The sequence below is a fragment of the Phodopus roborovskii genome, unplaced genomic scaffold (genome assembly GCF_943737965.1).
Source record: "Phodopus roborovskii unplaced genomic scaffold, PHOROB, whole genome shotgun sequence".
NCBI classification, from domain to species: domain Eukaryota; kingdom Metazoa; phylum Chordata; class Mammalia; order Rodentia; family Cricetidae; genus Phodopus; species Phodopus roborovskii.
In genome coordinates, this window is record NW_026126434.1 from 25,170,237 (window position 1) to 25,187,461 (window position 17,225).

General features: G+C 44.8%; 1 protein-coding gene across 1 annotated transcript in view; it reads right to left on the reverse strand.

Annotated features, from left to right (window-relative positions):
* Window positions 1-12,614: 12,614 nt before the first annotated feature.
* Glp1r (glucagon like peptide 1 receptor) overlaps window positions 12,615-17,225 on the reverse strand; it is a 34,713-nt gene continuing 30,102 nt past the window's right edge. The window contains exons 12-13 of the mRNA XM_051187063.1: window positions 16,429-16,470; window positions 12,615-12,800 (exon numbers count right to left, since the gene is read on the reverse strand). Coding sequence (XP_051043020.1) covers window positions 12,633-12,800; window positions 16,429-16,470 — 210 coding nt within the window. The 3' untranslated portion in view covers window positions 12,615-12,632. The remainder of the gene's footprint in view (window positions 12,801-16,428; window positions 16,471-17,225) is intronic.

Consider the following 17,225-nt stretch of genomic DNA (forward strand, 5'->3'; position numbering starts at 1 on the left):
CCTCGTGTAGTGACAGTGGTGGTGCAGACACGGCTTGGGACCTCTACTTCAGTGACCCGAGTCCTAAGCCAGGCTCAGATGATCCTGAGCTGCCCCAGCCCAAAGAAAGAACCCTTGTGTCCCCGTGCTGCTGCCGGTAGCAGTGACTTCAGAGCGCTCACCGGGAGCTGTCCCTTATGCCTGTTCATTAACGCCAGCCACTGCCATGGCTGTTTCCCTGGGGGTACCTGCATGTCAGAGCCTATTCTTGTTCTGAGCAGATGGCATCTTTTCGGAAAGGTGAGCGGCTAACAACCTCAGCCACATCACTGGGTCTCATCTTGTTTGTACGTAGAAAATGCATTTCAGATCCTAATCTGACTCCCCACATCAAACACCAAGTATTCCCTTACCTTGCTGCTCCCAGCTGGCAGGAGAAGACAGGAGGCCCACATCAAAGTGTCACATCAGCTCCAGAGAAGAACCTTCATACCACTCAACAATAGAGCTCAGAGGCCACAGCCACCTTCATCAGCTCTGCACTGTCCTCCCTAACCGGGGACTAGAGATGCTGTGCCCAAAGAGACATTCTCTATAAAATGAACAGCTGGAGGTGAGTGGCCAAGTCAGTGACTGGGGCGCATCCACACATATGTCATCATGTCACTCAGAGGGTGAAGTGTTCACCCAGGAACATTTTAGCACTAGCGAAAGAGCAAAACTCAGCTGGGAGAGTCTCCCCCCCAACCCCCCCCCCCCCCGCACAAAGACAAAGATGCCACTGTGAGGGTATATGGGGACAAACACATCCGGGAATGAAAGCAGGGAGAACTGTTCTGAGGGTTGGTAGAAATCCTGATGGTGCTGTTTGTATTCATTAGTTGTCGTGTTCTGCAGGAGATGGACATTTAAAGTTTCTGTCTGATCTGGAGACATGGCTCAGTTGGTAGAGCACTCGCCTAGGATGCACAAGCACCCGGGTTCAATCCCCAGTACAGTATAAGCCATGTTGGCAGTCTATGTCTGTTACCCCAGGATTTATGAGATCCAGGAGAGAGGGTCAGCAGTTCTAGTCATTTTGTGCAACATAGGGTATATGAGGCTAGCCTGGGCTAAATGAAAACCTATCAGAGGGGCACATAAACACAAATATACACATGTACACACACATAAATATACAAATGTACACATAAACATGCACATATACACTACATATATAAATATACTTGTACACTCAAATATACACATGTACACACACACACACATATATCCTGGGTTCTCTGTGACCATGAGTGATGATCCATAGGAAGCAAGAAGGTACTTTGGTTCAACATGACTAAGGAGCTGGTGTTGGTTCAAACTTTGGAAGTCTGTGAATGGTTTATTTTAGGCATATTTAAGCACAGCACAATTTGGTGAAAACTTTCCTAGTGATAAATCAATTCTATGTCCACAGTAAAACTTAGATAAATCTCCTTAAAAAACAAAGTAAGCTAAATAGAGATCAGATATGACTACAATTGGAACTCTTTGTAAAATACGTGTGATACGTTCCATAAAGGTGGGTTCTATAGATAGACTGAGAAAAACAAGATTATGCTATGTGTGTGGAGAGGGAGGATCTGGTGTGGTCTTAGCCACACATAGAGTTCAAAGGTCACCAGGTTATTAATCCCATCTGTTCCTAGACTTCTGGGTGGGTAACTGGTTATTTATCCCTTCTTTGAAGGAACAACCTTGTGTGTTTAACATCCCAGGTCCCCTTAGGGCTTATCTGTGAGGACAAGAATCTCCATGCCTCCTGCATCACCCCCATTTTTATTTTTTAAAGAGAAAATTGTGGCTGTAATAGAGGCCAATGTAGAATGCATTGCCTGAATGGCTAGTCTAACTAATATAGGCAAGCATAACATAATTATAAGAGTAGCAAACAAGGGACCAAGGGAAGGCGAAAGCCATGTTAACCATGATGGACATTCGAAGGTCACTTGAGAGATTTTGTTTATCTCTTTACACAAGTCATTAATTTGACCATAGATCGTGTGAGAAAGCCTGATACTTTAAAGAATCACATGGCAGAAAATTGTTGACCACCAAGATTATGCTTGAGCAACAATCTGTAGTAGCTCTGTTTGTAAAACTGTAGTTCTCAATTCACCCATCTTTTGGTTGATTTCTGCTCTGTTTGCTCTAATACTAGTAGTTTTGCTAACCATGCAGGCCATCTTTGAGACCTCTCTTTGTAATTCAGTAATCATTCTTGGGACTGGCAATTTTTTAAAAAGCATAAAACAATCTTTAGAATACCAAAAGCTAATAGTCTCCTATTAAAGACATGCCTTTTATCCCCTCAGACAAAAGGAATTTGGATTCTGTGTTAGGAAGCTAAGAATTAACATGCAATATAGTCGGTAAACATAACAGCATCATTTTGGGGTGGGTAGTATTGTATCCTTGTTGTATCACCATTACCAGCTTGTTCTTTCTCTTGGGATGTCTCCTTTTGACAGGTTTATTGTCTATCTTCAGGTGCTACATTTGCCCAGTGGTCTCTGGGATGCTGTCCTGGTTGGATTCATTAGATCGGGAACCATCTCAGACTTATTAATTTTCTGCAAAGACAGAAGAGTATCTTTACCGTGGTGTTAGACAAACATCTTTCCCTTCCCATTAACTAGTTTCTAGATCTTTCCATGTAATGTATACTTTAGACTGTGTCTCCTTTAGGTTAAAATGTTTTGGGGAGGCAAAATAAGCATTATCCTTTACAGTGAAAGAAAATACGGTTAGCACAACTAAATGTGTCCACTCATATATATTGTACACTGCATATATACTTTTAAATACTGTATATGCTAATAATAAATACTGTGTACACATCATATACACAATACATGTAAATAATAACAAATACTGTATATACTAATTATTAGATATTGTACATATGTTTTAAAGTTGCCATTTAAGTATTTTATAGTGTCATTCCACAATTGTTTGATACTGTGTTGTAGGAGATTCCAGTAATATGATTAATATTCCATACATTGCAAAATTCCTAGGCAGGAGAAGATGTATAATAAATGATTAATGGAATCTGAGGTTGTTTCACCCTTGTGAGTAGAAGCAACAATCACATTAGAAAAAGTATCAACAATTACATAAACATATTTTTAATGTCCAAATTCCAAGGTACGAGTTAAAATCTAAGGCCAAACGGCTTAGATTTTAACCTTCGAGGACTAATTCTGCCAGTAGAGGGCAGTGATGTAAAAGAAGAATAAGAAGTTGATACTTTTTTTTTTTTTTTTTTTTTTTTTTAAAGCAGCCTGAAAAGGAAGTATTAGGAACAAGGAGGAGGCCTGTGCATCGGCTTGAGCATTAGCAGATGTTAGGGGACCTGGAAAATGAGAATCAGCAGGCATGTGGGTTATGAAGAAAGGTTGTCATTGTCGTGTAGATAGATGTCTGAAGGGTGAGAAATAATTGTGACTAACAGTAGTGGGCTCAGGTTTAAGTTTTGCAGTTTCTAAAAGAGAAACAGTTTGATCACACTATGCAGAGTCAGTTAGAATGTTCAATGGTTGGGAAACATCCAATAAAAGCGGATTGGTTGCAGCGAGTTCAGACTGTTGAGCTGTGCCACCAAGGGCGAGTATGATCTTTTTTGTTGAAGGTGGAATTGGTGTGTAAGACATAAGCTCCTTGTCCTTTGGAAGGGCCATCTGTGAAAGCATTAAAAGCCACCTCTATCTAGGACTTTTAGAAGTAATTTTGGTAATACCCATGGGGTATCTTTAAAAATTCTCGAAAGGAGATCTTTAGGGTAAGGATTACCTATACATGGAGAGTAACATGCTAATGCTACTGCCAAGGATTATCAGTTCGGAACAAATAACCATCCTGCCTTTTATTCAGTGGCACACTGACTTCTGTAGGCTCTTTCCCAGTACATTGTTTAAGAAGTGTCCCTCCCATTATTATCAACTCTATAGTATCTTTTATATAGGAGTTAGAGACCATTGCAGATAATTGTGACATAATTAATTTCTGTAATACCATTACCTTGTTGGTATGCAATTCCTGTTGGTGATGAGGAAGGGAGGGTAAATAATTGATAAGGGAGTAAGGGACTAATCCTATGAGCTTCAGCTTTAGTAGCAACAGATGTTGCAATTCTTACAGAGTTTATCCTAGAGTCTCCAAAAGCAACTTAAAAGGCAGAGCCAAATCCCTAATAGTGATAGGTGGATAAAGACAGTCCAAAGTGATACAGCCCCTAAATTTTTGTAAGTAATTGAAGGCACATTGTTTGGGAAATTTTAAGTGGAGAGGATGATGGTGAATTTGAGATTTGGTGAAAACTTCCCTGGTGATAATTAACTCAGTCCCACACATAATCTCCTTGAGATACAAAGTAAGCTAAATAAAGATTGAACATGACTGCATTGAAATTCTTTGTAAAGTACACATGACATGTTCCATAAATATTGGTTCTATAGATTGACTTAAAAAAAAAAAAAGCTTACCATAAAGGTTTGGGGAGGGTCCATCCAGCGTTTTGTTTTGGAGCCAGAATCTCATTATGTAGCCCAGGTTACACAGGAAGGAAGGGATGGATGGAGCGAGGGAAGAGAGAAAATTTCTTATCACTTCATAAATTCCAGCCAGCCAGTCCTTTATTTCCATGGGCCACATGCTTACTGTTTGCATTTCCTCGGGCCCCCTCTCATGCCTTTACCTCCTTCTAAGTGGAGAAAAACTCAGAGATGCAGTGTATACACAAAGCACACTGATCTCATATGCATAGTTCAGTGTAGGTTTACACATTTATACACCTTCCTTCCTATTTGTAATTGGAAGTTGTAAGCATGTCTAAATACCAATGGCTGGTGAGAAGATCAGTTAAAAAGTGAGCTAGAACTAGGTATGTGTGATGGTAATCCCAGTTCTTAGGAGACTAAGCAAAACTGGAGTAGCTGGGATTGCAGGTTCTTATTTTCCATGGGGTAATCTGAAGGATCACACACAGCCAGATCAACGAGCAGCTGGAGATGCAGGTACTCTTTTGATTCTACGTAACCAAGGTGTGTTGAACAACAGACCTCACACCATCTTTCTGGACTGCCCATGACTAAGTTTGGCTATGTATGGCTCCTCTACCCGGCCCAACTTTGCTACAGTGGGTCATAATCCCATATGAGCCATATGAATTCGGGAACATCTCTGAATGAAATTAGTGCTATGAACTTGCCTCTTAGAACTACCTTCATTGTATCCCATAAGTTTGGATATGCTGTATTTTCATTTTCATCATTTTCATTCAATTCTAGAAAATTCTTAATTTCTTCCTTGACCCATTTTTTTTTTTTTTGTTGTTCCAAAGTGAATTGTTCAATTTCCATGAGTTTGTATGCTCTTTGTTGTTTCCGTTATTGATATACAACTTTAACCCATGGTGTCAGATAGGATACAGGGTTGTTAGCAGGCTTTCTTGGACTGCTAGCCCCCTCCCCCGCCCCAAATCATGACAGAGAGACTTAGTATCAGTTATGAATGCTCAGCCTTATGCTTGTCCCACTAGCTCTTATAAATTAATTTAACCCATTTCTCTTCATCTACATTTTGCCTTGGGCTTTTTACCTTTCTTTTGTTCTATATGTCCTACTCTGTGTCTGCCTGGCTGGTGGTCTGCCTGGCTGGCTGGTTCTGACCATCTCCTCTCAAGCCTAGATTCCTCCTCCTACTTATTTTCTCTGCCTGCCAGCTCTGCCTATCCCTCTACTGCCTAGCTACTGGCTCGTCAGATTTTTATTATTAGATCAATCAGGTGCCTTAGGTAGGCAGAATGCTACCAACACATCTTTATATTGTTAAACAAATGCAGCATAAACAAATGTGACACATCTTTTCATAATTAAAGTAATATTCTGCAACTCAGGTTATTTCAGTTTTCTTGTATCTGTTGAGACTTGCTTTATTTATGTCCAACTATGTGGTCAATTTTGGAGAAAGTTCCATGAGGTGTGGAGAAGAAGGTATATTCTCTTGAGGTTGAGTGACATGTTCTGTAAATATCTGTTCTATGATATCAGTTAACTCCAACATTTCTCTGTTTAGTTTTTGTCTGGATGGCCTGCCCATTGTTGAGAGTGGAGTATCGAAGCCAGCCACTATCACTGTGTGAGGGTCAATATGTGACTTAAGTTGCAATAATGTTGCTTTTATGAACTTGAATGCCTTGTGTATGCTAAGAATTGCAATATCCTCTTGATGGATTTTTCCTTTGATGAGTGTGCAGCGTCCTTCTCTGTCCATTTGAATTAGGTTTGAAGTCTTTTTTTGTCAGATATTAAAAGGGCTACACAGGCTTGTTTCTTAGGTCCATTTGCTTGGAATGACTTTTTCAATCCTTTTGCCCTGAGATGATGTCTATCCTTGATGTTATGATGCCTTTCTTGGATTCAGCAGAAAAATGCATCTGTTTTCACATCCATTCTGTTAGTTTGTGTCTTTTTATTAGCGAATGAGACCATTGATGTTGAGAGTTGTCAGTGAGCAGTGTTTGTTGATTCCTGTTATTGTGTTGTAGTATGGGTTTCCTCCTATTTGGTTTACGATCTGATATTTATTCTTTGTGTTTTTGTGGCTGTGGTTGGAACCTTCAGGCTGAAGTTTTCCTTCCAGCATCTTTTGTGGGGCTATATTTGTAGAAAGATACTGCCTGAATTTAGTTTTGTCATGTAATGTCTCCCCCCCCCCATCTATTATGATTGTAAGTTTTGCTGAGTACAGTAATCTGGGCTGGCATCTGTGTTCTCTTTAGAGTTTATGTAACACCTATCCAGGCTCTTTCAGCTTCTAGAGTCTCTATTGAAAAAATCGGCTGTTATTCTAATAGGTCTGTCTTAATATGTTATTTGGTATTTTTCCCATATAGTATTTGTTCTTTGTTCTGGGTGTTATTTTGATCTTTATGTGCAATGGGGAATTTCTTTTTGTGGTTCAGTCTATTTGGTGTTCTGTATGCTATTTGTATCTTGATTGGCACCTCCTTCTTAGGATTAGGAACATTTTCTTCTATGATTTTGTTAAAAATATTTTCTGTGCCTTTGACCTTGGTTTCTTCTCCTTCTTGCTATTATTCATATATTTGGTCTTTTCATAGCATCCCAGATTTCCTGGATGTTTTGTGTCTGAGTTTTTTTTATATATATTTTCTTTGATGTAGGTAGCTATTTCTCCTACTGTGTTGGCAATACCTGAGATTTTTCTCTTCCATTTCTTGTTTTATGTTGCTGAGGCTCCTGCTCATACAGACTATTTTGAACCCCCTGTCTTGTGCTTCAGCTATATTGCATTCCTCGGGGCCTACTGTAGTAGGGTTGCTGTGCTCTAGTGGAGACATATTTTCCTGGCTGTTATTGGTTCTGTTTTTATGCTGGCGTCTAGGCGTCTGAGTTTGGAATGACTCTAGGCGCTGATATCTAGCCTTGTCTTTGTTGGATGGGTGTTCCATTCCTTGGTGTCCGTTGCCCCCCCTCATTCTTAGGAGAGTGTGGTGGCTGTGGGCTGCCTGGTAGGGAGTGCTTGTGAGATCTTGCCAGGTGTGACACCCAAGTGTCCGGAGCACAGGTGCCAGCCATCACCCCTGGTTTTCTGTTTTGACTCTGTCTTTTTTCTTTAAAAAGATATGGATCTTTTGACTGTATGCCTATGTATGTACCACATGCATGCCTGTTGGATCTCCTGGAACTCAAATTATGAATAGTTATGAGCCACAATGCCAGTGCTGGGAATCAAACCCTACTCTGCTGGAATAGCAGCAAGTGCTTTTCACTGCTGAGCCACCTCACAAGCCCACTCTCTCCTTTTCCTATTTCATGTATTTTTGTCCTATGTACATATTTCCTAGTCAGGGTTTCTATTGCTATGAAGAGACACCATGACCACAGCAACTCTTATAAAGACAACATTTAATTGGGGCTGGCTTACAGTTTCAGAGGTTTAGTCCATTACTGTCATGGCAGGAAGCATGGCAGTGTGCAGGCAGACATGGTGCTGGAGGAGGTTCAAAAAGAGATCTTGATATTCAGGTAGCAGGAAGAGACTGTGAGCCACTAGGCCTGGTTTGAGACCTCAAAGCCCATAAAGCCCATTCCCAAGCGACACACTTTCTCCAGCAAGACCACACCTACTCCAACAAGGCCACACCTCCTAATAGTGCCACTCATTATGTACTTGGGGGGGGGGCGTTTTCTTTCAAACCACCATAACATCCAATAGATCTTCCAAGTCCTCTCAATTTTACTTTTAAAATATTGTTCTGGGTTTTTTGTTTTGTTTTGTTTTGCCTTTAGACAGGGAGGTTCTAGGCTGGCCTGCAATGCATAGTGAGGTCCTTAACAATAAGGTACAAATTGAAGTATTTTTGTGGTTTCTAAGGTGTCTTATTTACTGTTCAAATTTACAATTAACCCTATCTGCTTCCTGTCAATCATCCCATCAGCAAAGCAGAATAATTATACTTGAGACGTACCATGGAACTAAGGAAACTCTTGAAATCACACTGCTTACCCACACTTCTTTATTTAAGAAAGTATTTTCCAAAGCAATGTGCCTGTTACCATTCTTTTAATTTTTTAAAATTACAATTATTTATCATATGGGTATGTGTGGGGGAACATGCATGCCACCTCATGCATGTGGAGGTCAGAGGACAACTTTGGGAGTCAGTTCTCTCTGCCATGTGAGACCCAGGATCAAACTCTGGTCATCTGGCTTGGAGGCAAGCACTTTTACCTGCGGAGCTGTCTCACTAGTCCCGAGTAGTGCTTCTTAATGTGGTCTTCCCCAGGGCCAGAGAAATGGCCCAGGCTGCAGACAACAGCATGGGGGGCATGGCAATATTGGGGAAGTTTCTTAAATAGGATCCCTTTTCTCAACAAGGAAACTCATTTGAGTGACAAAAAAAGGTTGAGGGGAGACCCACCTAACCATGACATTAGAGTTGATGCTAATTTGCTTTCTGTTGAATATTTAACATGCTATTTGCATAGCTGTCTTAGCAAAATCAATCCCCATGTTTTATTATTTGAGGATTAAAAAAAAAAGTTTGCCTCCTAGGAGCCAAAAGTCGAGTCAGCCCTGTAGATTAGAATCAATTCAGCAGATGGAAAATAAAGCTTTGAAACATATTCTGCCTTCTCCGAGCACGTCGCAGGCATTAGTGATAATGGGAGCCCTGCCTGTGCATGGAGGGGCTGCATCTGCCAGATTCCCAACCAGCCCCAACCAACCCCTCCTCGGGTTATGCAGCCCTGTGACCTTCATGGTGGAGGAGAGTGGAACCTGGCTCCAGCATCTCCTCACCTTGGGCTGGAATGCATAGGACAAACACAGGCACACAAAGTGTTCTTTCCCTTGGATTGCTGAAACACAGCCAGCTCAGGCATGAATGGAAACTGACTGTTTGTCCTTTGGAGCACTGTGCCATCTAGTGGTCTGGTTTGTTAGAGCTCTCCAAAATTCAGGGAGCACTAGAGAGGGAAAGATGAAATTGAGGGCCAACATTTAGTTTCATTCAATCACTTCCTGTGCCCATCAGTACATTTCAAACAAAGAGATGAATCTGAAAAAATTTGAGACAAGCCATTAGGAATGCCATGACTGCTCTCTCAGTATGGTCAATCCTGTAAGCACCCCTATGCTCAGATATATTTCATCTCTTTGTTTTTGCAGATTTTATTTTTTTCATTATTTGTGCACATGTATGTGCATGCGCGCGCGCGTGTGTGTGTGTGTGTGTGTGTGAGAGAGAGTTGTGTGTATGTCACATGCATGCGGGTTCTAAAAGTGGGCATCAGATACCCTAGAACTGAAGTTAGAGAGTGTCGTGAGCCACTGATGGGTCCTGGGAACTGAACTCCAGTCCTCTCCAAGAGAAGTTCACATTTTTAACCACTGAACCATCTCTCCACGAGGGAGATGCTAGGCACACTGTATAGCACACCCTGATTCCTCTTGCTAAGGGTGACACCTTTGCTGTTTCATTTCTTCAATATAGATGCCAGGTCACATGAGGACTTGTACTTGGCACATCTTGAATGACCATTTATGCTTTCACCTGGCTTGCCCAGAGACCTATCTTCACTGGTGGTCTAGTGCTGTGGCCCCCCCAGCAAACCTTCTCGCAAGCCTCTCTCCTCGCTTCTGTAGATCAAAGTCAGGAGGAATTGTCAGGATCTTTCCTGCCCACGGAGTGTCCCAGAATCCCATTAATGTTGCCTTGAGCACTGGGGTAATTGCAATCATGCTTGCTTTCCAGAAAGTCGCTTGAAAGAGAAGGCAGTGTAAGTGATTCGTAAAGTTCAGTGATTTAGCTGTTCAAAGACTGAAGTGGAGTAGAAGGGCCTTTGAGATTTCAACCCTGAAGGCGTTCCCAGGAGCTGGCCAGAGTGCTGAAGCCAGCCGCCATCGACAACTACCATGTAAGCACACTGGCTGTATAGCTCCGACAAAGCCACCACTTATACCCTATAGGCCAGCAATAGTAGTCCCAGGACAGAGTCAGGGTTAGTCAGAGAGTTCTCAGCAGTGCCAGGCTTAGACTTACGGTGTGAGGCATGTAAACAGCTAGTGGAATTTCAGAGTACATAACATCAGATAGTTCCCAGACCTAGGGGAGCTATATTTAGCTTAAGCAAGTTTGGAAGGAGCTCAGAGGGAGTGTGGAGCCATTCAAACAAACATTAGTAGTACAGGAATTTGGGGGAAAGGCAGAGTTCTTCAGTATCAGGAATTTGGGAAGAAAATCCTGCATTAAGAATCTTGGAATGTGGGGTGTGGAGAACCTGGGAATTCAGAGTTCCAGAGAGGGAAAGAACTCACAAAAGCTCCTACTGAGTTATCTGGGCTCTATTTCAGCAACTGTCCCCTGGAAAATTTATTTCAGATTAAATCTGTCTTTCCTTTCAGTTGTGTGTAATTAATGATTCTCAAAAGTTCCCAGTTTATCTCATGCTTATCTTTCCACTGTTCCCAGAGGAGAAAGAAGAAAGAGGTGCCCAATGGGAAGTGTGCCCTGGTTCTCAGGGAGCGGAGGACCCTGGGCCCACTTCTCCCACTGGACCCCTCTGTTGTCATTGAGGGGGCGGCTGGGTGGCATGGCTCCTTTCTCTAGCCTGAGGACCGGCTTCCCAATTAACATAGACACAACACTTGATTGGAGCTGAAGGAGAAATTTTCTGCTTGGCATGTTTTATGACCCATTATTATCTCCCATACACGCCCCACACCTCTGCGAGGGGAACAGGAGACTGTGTCTGGTGAAAGCATTGGGGAGGACCCCCCACTTTACACAGAGATCAGTCTCATGAGAGAGTCCATTTGAAGCCACCCCCACCCCAAGCTCAAAGGCGGTCGGCACTACTAGGATTCTTCCCAGCTCTGGAACCTTCCTTGGCCTCCATGCACTCATTGCCTGCTTCCCCAGGAAGGCAGTCCTTAGGTTTGGATCTCTGCACTATCCCCTGGAAGCTTTCTCATGGTGGCTGCAGGCAGGAGTAATAGATTGTCACCCATCCTGCTCATTATGTGTGGGACATAATATCTGGAAGTGGGACAGACATTACTTACCAACAATGGTGGGGGGGATAAGGTCAATAACTTCCCCCACTCCTCTCAAACAAAACAATGGCCATGATTTAGTGCTTCCATTGTGTGGGAGAAATCAGAACTATATGTTTGTATAGACACAGCAGCCACCACAATAAAGGAAAAAGGATAATTCATATGTATGTATGTATGTATGTATGTATGTATGTTCAAAATGACAGGGTTTCAAGGTGGGGTAGGGCGGGGCAGGGGAGAGCCTGCCACCATGGTAATGTCAGAAGCTACTGGTTTCAGAGGATGTATCCCTATTCCCTAGGGAGAGCGGAGGCTGAGAGCAAGGTGACTTAAAGGGCCCCATGAGAAGAGGCCACTGGCAACAGCGACCTCTGAGCATCTCCTTGGTTCTTATCCCTGACACCACTCACAGCCACTTCCAGAGAGAACTGCGAATGTAGCTCCAAGAAAGCCTGCCCCCCAAGGGAAAACAGGACAGTGAGACGGATGGGTGGACAAGGGAATGCCAGCAACCCAGACCACGGAGAAAGCCTCTCTTTTTCACAAGGAGGCAACCCTAGCAGGCACAAGTACAGTCGCTCACCTTTGCCAAGCTCCGTGCTGCTGGCTGAGGTTAGAATAGCAGGTCTCTTGTGCAACCTGCTCCTCTCACAAGCCCCAACCCCACTAATCAACAATTGCCCTTGAGTAGGAGTCCGGGGTTGATTTGCTGTTCTGTCCGAGGGAACCCCAAGGGCCTTGTGGCTTTAACAGGAAGGAGTCCTCCACATTTGAGCAGCAATCGTTCCTTCCTCTCTTCCTGCGCGGTGATTAAATTAGCAGGCTGTTCTCCTTGGAGAACATGTGTCTATGGTCCCAGGAGGCACTGCCCACTTGCCCGTCTGATAGGTTTGGAGAAGGAAAGCAAGGGGCGTGTGTGTGCCCATGTCCCTCCCGTCCCTGTCCCTGTCCCTGGGAGGGTCTCTCCCACCTGGGATGGCCACCTAGGCAGCAGCAAGGACCACAGGAGGGGGCAGCCCTGGGGCTTAGCTGCAGGCAGCCTGGCAGGTGGCAGCGTACACGCTGCTGCCCACTGTGGCCCCACTGCTTACACTGCTGGTGGGACACCTGAGGGGCTTCATGGTGCTGTCCCTCTGGATGTTCAAGTGTTCCAGCCTCCAGCGCTCCCAGCTCTTCCGGAACTCCATCTGGACCTTCCGTGGGAAAAAAGACAGGGAAGCGAAAGCCATCAGGCAAATCAACTGCCCACAAAATGGCCCTGTTATTACATTAGCAGGGAAGGGAAAAAATCCGCTGGATTATATTAAGAGACACGAGTCAAGGTCTTCAGGCGCCTAAATTAATATCCCAATAAAATTGTTTATTGTTGTCTCCTATTTTCTGCCTCTCCTCGGGAGAGAGATGGGCTTGATGACCTAATTAGCCCTTTCCATCTCTAAGTACCATCTCAGCTAAGTACCTTCTACAATCCATCACAGCATTATTGAACAGGAGAGAATGGGAGTGAAGGAGAGATTCAGGGAGGGAGAGAGAACCAGAGAAGATGGGGTCTCTCTCTATAAAGTGCTCTCACAGTGTGGCTTGGACAAGCGGAAGGGGAAGGCATGACTGCCCCTAACCCTGGAGACACCCTTGCAGTCTACACTCCCTCGGGAGCTTTTGCTTTGCTTTGTTCTGGGTCTGAGTTTGTTTGTTTTCTAACAGCATACATCATCTCACTATACATCCCACAGTGGTTTCGAACTCTTCACCCTCCTAGCTCAATCTCCTGAATTACAAGTGTGAACTATCAAGCCCAGATTCCCCTTAAGGTTTTCACTCAGTCCCTGAGCCTCCCAGGGCAGAGAAGGGGTCAAAGAAGCAAGGAGGACTAGACAAGACCCAGGACTTCTTGCCTAGCTTTGAACCTATCCAATCTGAAGAAAGTGAAGGGAGCTTGACAGGACAATCTGCCCAGATGAGCTCAGCCAACCAAAATGCTTGCCATGGGGAAGCAAATTCTCCAAAGGGTAGATGCTGGAGGATCAGATTGCTGGGGCAGAATGTCACACAGAACACTGAGGAGCTCTGAATCCCTCCAGGGCTTGTCATAACGCTGCGGCTCCATCACAGCTCTATGGCTGGAATTCAGGGAGAGCTGCTACAAGCCGCCCAGCACGTCCAGGGGCTGGATCACACTTCAGGGGGTTCTTCTCATTGTCTGCTCTTTCATCCTTGCCACCAGTCTTCCCATGCAGGAGCGTCTACGGACTGTGTTCGTTTCAGACCCAAGCCATCAGGAGGGCCAGCGGCCAGTGGCTGTGTACAATAGGCTCCCTGCCAGTGCCCCTACCTGCCCCTAAGCAAATACCCCTCCTCTAGTCTATCCACGCCATCCATCTTGCTAAGCCCAGCAAGACACCCTGTGTGGTCACATGCCATCCCTTAAAAGAACTTCTGTGCTGAGTAGGGCCAAGACCACCCAGATCCTGGCTGCCATGGAGTCTTGGTGTCCCAGACAGTGTCGTGGAGCACAGGCTTAGAGGGTGAGGGAAGGAGGCCAAGCAGACATTACCTATGGCTTCCTTGCCTGGCTGGGTTTGTATAGTGCTGATAATTGGCATGGAGACATTGAGACTAAAGGGTCTCCTTCTGCATAGCTGCAGAAAAGCAAATCTCTCACAGTCTTCCACTTGGAAGGGAGGGGGGAATGGTAAACTGAGACACACCAAACCAGTAGGACTTAGAGGACATGGTGTCTATGATCCTGTCTTCTTCCGCACTTTTTCTGAGTTTCCATGGTGGCCCCAGCCATCATAGTTGTTCTCAAGAACCACTATCTAGGGGCTGCAGGGCATGGTCCAGTCAGAAAAGGGCCTGCTTCAGAAACCTGAGGTCTTGAGTTCAGATCCCCAGGATCCCCTTAGAAAGCTGGGCAGGGGTAGCTGGAGAGATGTTCCAGCAATTAAAAGCACTGGCTGCTCTTCCAGAGGACCCAGCTCACAACCATCTGTAACTCCATTTCCAGGGGATCCAATGCCTTCCTCTGGCCTCCATGGGCACACAGACTTGTATATAGGTAAAAACATTCATATACACAAAACAATAATAAAATTTAAAAACAAGTTGAGCATGTTGGCTCAGGTCTACAAACCCAGCACTGGATCTGTGTGTGGGCACAGGGTCAGAGTGAGGGGAGGCAGAAGGATCCCTGGGGGCTTTAACCAATTAATGAACTCCAGTTCAGCAAGAGACATTGTCTCAAAAACAAGGTGGAGAGAGTTTGAGGAAGACAATTGGCATAGATGCCTGGTACTGGCCTACACACACACACACACACACACACACACACACACACACACACACACACATCCATTTTGGTTCCCTTCCTTGTTAATCCTGGGAACACACATCAAGGAAAGCAGAAGAAGGAGAGGAGCAGAACATAAATATTTCCCCAGGGCTCAGCCAGGATTAGAACCCAGGTTTGTTTGGACTCCAGTGCCCTCAGCTAGCCGTTGGCTTCCTGCCTGCCCCTGGCTGGTCTCTGGCTGAGTCTCCTCCCCACTTAGCAGAGAGCACTTGATAGGCATGACTACATCTTTCTCCTCTACCCATGCTCCTAGCACTGGGCTCAGCCCACGCAGCAGGCACTCACCGCAGGTTGCTTCAATGAGTCAAATGAATGACCAATCAATGAATGGGCCTCTGACATGAGGCCCTCCCACTGATCAGTTAGAGAAATGAAACAAAGAATGAACCTGGGGCTGGTGAGATGGCTCATTGGGCATTTGCTACCAAACCTGATGACCTGGGTTGGATCGCCTATGTGGGGGAGTGAGAGAGTCAACTCCCCCTAAGTTGTTCTCTGACTTTCACCTGTGCTCTGTGGTACAAACACAGGGCCTGCACCCCTATGAATGCATGATTTGAAAAGTAAATAAATAAATGATCGGCCATGGCATCTGCATTGTCTAATGTTAATCCTCACCCCCACCCACCCTATGAACACTGAAGCCCAGCATCGCATCCCAAGAACCCTCCCTGACTAAGGACCAAGTCAAGCTCTGGGTTTGATAAATCTTCCTTCCCTCCACTGATGCCTGGGTAGAAAGGGGGAAAGACAAGGTGGCTGGCCAAAGGTCACACAGCTTAGTACAAACCCAGCTCAACACTCACGGCTCCTGAACTACTTCACTTCAGCCCTCAGACACAAGCTACAGTAAATCCATCATCAGTCCTCCCCTAACCCCACTCCCCACTGACCAGCAGCTGGTGCAGGCCTTGGCAGCCACATGAGACCAATGTTCAAGCCATCTTCTCAGGTCATAAGTACCTGGCATTGCCATGGCAACCCTGGATCTGGAGAAGAGCTCTTGTGGGCAGAGGCCACAAGAGTGGCTAGGGTACAAGCGTGTTGAATCACTTTGCAATAAATCAGGTGTGTCCAACCTGTCGCCTAAGGGCTGCATGCATATCTATAGTGACAAATGTGGCCCAAATCATTTGTGGGTGACAGTGAATGACATATGGCGAGGTCAAAAGGTTGGACACCCCTGCATGAAATAGTCAATGTTAACCCTTTAGCACAAGGTTGGGTCTTTCCTAAGCTCTTATTAGGTGTGTGTGTGTGTGTGTGTGTGTGTGTGTGTGTGTGTGTGTGTGTGTATTGGGGGCACAGAACAGAATATAAAGGCAAGATATCACCTCAGTTTTTAGCCACAGAGAGGGGACTGGAAGTTTCTATTAGGAAGACTGAAGAGAAACCCCACTGCAGAGCCCCACATCAGCCAATGGCAGCAGTCCCAGCAGGGCCCCTACCATTCCATCTGTAGACCTTACCTCGTTGTTGACAAAGCAGTACAAGATGGCCACCATCAGGCCCTGGAAACAAGAGGCATGTTAGCAGGAAGGTAGGCAAGAGGTACCTGGGTGACTAACCCCTGGCAGCCCTCTGCTCAAATCAGGCAGCCCAGGCTGACTTGGGAATAGACAAGTTTTTGTTTTGTTTTGTTTTATTCTCCAAAATAAATTTATGTATGTATGTGTTTTGTCTGCATGTATGTCTGTACACAACATGCCTGGTGCCCCCAGAGGCCAGAAGAGGATATCAGATCCTCTAGGTCTGGAGTTACAGGTAGTTGTGAACAGCTAGCTGTGAGCCACCATATGGGTGCTGGGAGTCAAACTCAGGTCTTTTGCCTGCACAGCTCTTAACCACTGAGCCATTTCTCCAGTTCTAGACAAGGTTTTTGTTTGTTTGCTTGCTTATTTGTTTGTATTATTTCCTTTCAAGAAACAAGAGGCTCCTTGCTCAGGCACTAAGGAAGTTCCATGGCTACCACTCCTTGAAAAGGCTAGAGCAGGTAAAGTATGAAGAACTCCCCCACCCCAGCCCATTGCTGAACTTAGGTCCCAGTGGCCCACAACAACAGCTAGGCAGCTGCTCTGTGTGTGTGTGTGTGTGTGTGTGTGTGTGTGTGAGAGAGAGAGAGAGAGAGAGAGAGAGAGAGAGAGAGAGAGAGAGAGAGGAAGAGAGAGATTTTAAATGTGCCATGTGTATTTAGGAGCCCTTACAAGCCACAAGAGGATGTCTGGTTCTCTTAGAACTGGGATAACAGGCAGTTGTATAAAACATG